The sequence below is a fragment of the Poecilia latipinna genome, unplaced genomic scaffold (genome assembly GCF_001443285.1).
Source record: "Poecilia latipinna isolate Pla-1442-1.1 unplaced genomic scaffold, P_latipinna-1.0 Scaffold782, whole genome shotgun sequence".
In the NCBI taxonomy this organism is placed as follows: domain Eukaryota; kingdom Metazoa; phylum Chordata; class Actinopteri; order Cyprinodontiformes; family Poeciliidae; genus Poecilia; species Poecilia latipinna.
The window spans coordinates 68,914-70,820 of record NW_015113398.1 but is presented as its reverse complement, the minus strand read 5'-3'; the positions used below and the strand labels follow the sequence as shown (position 1 = coordinate 70,820).

General features: G+C 43.8%; 1 protein-coding gene across 1 annotated transcript in view; it reads right to left on the bottom strand.

Moving 5' to 3' along the window:
• Positions 1-59: 59 nt before the first annotated feature.
• The window catches only part of LOC106956024 (poly(rC)-binding protein 3-like), a 53,339-nt gene continuing 51,491 nt past the window's right edge, over positions 60-1,907 (bottom strand). Inside the window, exon 5 of the mRNA XM_015046541.1 lies at positions 60-493. Within this exon, the coding sequence (XP_014902027.1) occupies positions 419-493 (75 nt within the window). The 3' untranslated portion in view covers positions 60-418. The remainder of the gene's footprint in view (positions 494-1,907) is intronic.

The following is a 1,907-nucleotide window of genomic DNA, read 5'->3' as shown; positions in this document are numbered from 1 at the left end:
GCACACACACACACACACACACACACACACACACACACACACACACACACACACACACACACACACACACACACACACACACACACTTTGATGCTTGAAAAGCTCCCGTCAGCTCGGCGTTTCAACTTTATGTTCAGGAGAATCACAGCTGGAGCTCTTTAATACTGAACACCTTCAATTATTCCTGTCTCCATTTGCAGAACCAATCCCGAGCCTTGTGGCCCGTCTGAGCGCGCTCACTGGCAGAACCGACAACCGGACCGTTCCGGGACCCAACAGAATCTGTGATGATGCTGGATCCAGCTGATTAGAGGAGATTAAGCTAAACCCTGCGACTTGTCACAGTGTCAGTGAGGATGGGCACGGCGGCGGTAATTAGCCCAACACATGCCGGCTGCTGATGAAGGCTTGTCATGGATCAGCAGGAGAGGAAGAGGAGGGGAGATGATGAAGGTCTTACCTCTTCTCGTATTCTCTTCACGGTTTCTCCTTTCTGCAAAGAGAAGAGGAACAAATGACATAAATATCCTGACAGGCTTCAGGGACGAGTGTTGAAAGAGGAGCTCAGAGATAATAAAGGTTAAATAAAATTCATCTGTTCAGATGGATTCTGTGTATGGAAGATAAAATGTTCGTGTGCGACTGAAAAACAACCAGGCTCATGTTTTAATCACCGAATCAACCCTGATCTGTTACCTTCACGCTGCTGAAGGGAAAACCTTCACATATGATCCATATTTAGGCTCTTATTGAAGAACCATGTGGTTCATTGGTTCAAAAACTAGTGCTGGGAATCGATTAAGATTTTTAATGAAGTTTACTGAAGGGTCTGTAATGAACTAATTACAATTAATCAAAAACCATAAATTGACAAAATGAGCAACATTTTTAATTCAAAAATCCTTTTTGCTGCTAAATTATTGAAATAGACATATGACCTCAACAGCTAATATATTTAATCATGGAGCTTCTTTAGAAATGTGGATGCTAACATTAGTATTAGCTGCTGCATGTTTAGCACTGAGATGCTATTTAGGCTTGAATATCTTTGCTGATAGGCTAACTGCTTTTAGCACAATTTCTGCATCCAATCAGATGGTTTAGAAGCAGAAATTCGAGGCAGCTTCGTCGTCCTTCTCCATTTACCAAAAACGCACAAACATGTCAAAAAAATTCGATTGAGCTCAATTTTTAACGCATTAAAATCTAAAATGAAAAACATAAATAAAGGATTAGGATGTAAGCAGCTCCATGTGAAGCTGTGAACATTTTATCGATGCTTCCAGCCTCCTGGCACCTGGATGCCCTGCAGCAGTTTCCCTTAAACTCCAACCTGTCAACAGGTTGAGAGTCCGACTCCGAGGAGCAAACAGGTCCATGTTGTAAACATCTCCGGTTCTGTTTCTGCTTGGTTTTAATGAACCAGGTTCTGCTCTGCTTCAGCCTGAAAACGAGGAGAATCCCAACATCTGCTGCAGGAAATCACCTGAGAGGGTTCAGGAGGAGTTCCTGTGATATGTAGGAATAATTGTGCCTGCACGTCTCGTTGTCTGCGTGTACAGGAGCAGCTTCCCCTCAGCGCCGACAGAGACGACAGCCTGACTGGAAACCTGACACGCCATTAACGCGCGTTTCACACCAACTTCACGTCGCAGAATCAAACTGAACGGCGCTCAGATCTGCAGCTTTAACAAACCAAAAGGTGGAAACGTCGGAACGTTTCCTGTTATCCTGGTTTTCCATTCGGTGCACAGACTCCATGAGGTGATCCTGATATATCCCAACAGAAACCTGCCTCACCAGCAGCTCCGTTTCCATTACAGAAAAGGAGTTGCGTTTTTGGATGAAAGGTTTTTGTGCTAGGATGAGATGGCTTTATGGCCGTAATAAAATATTCACAAAAGAAA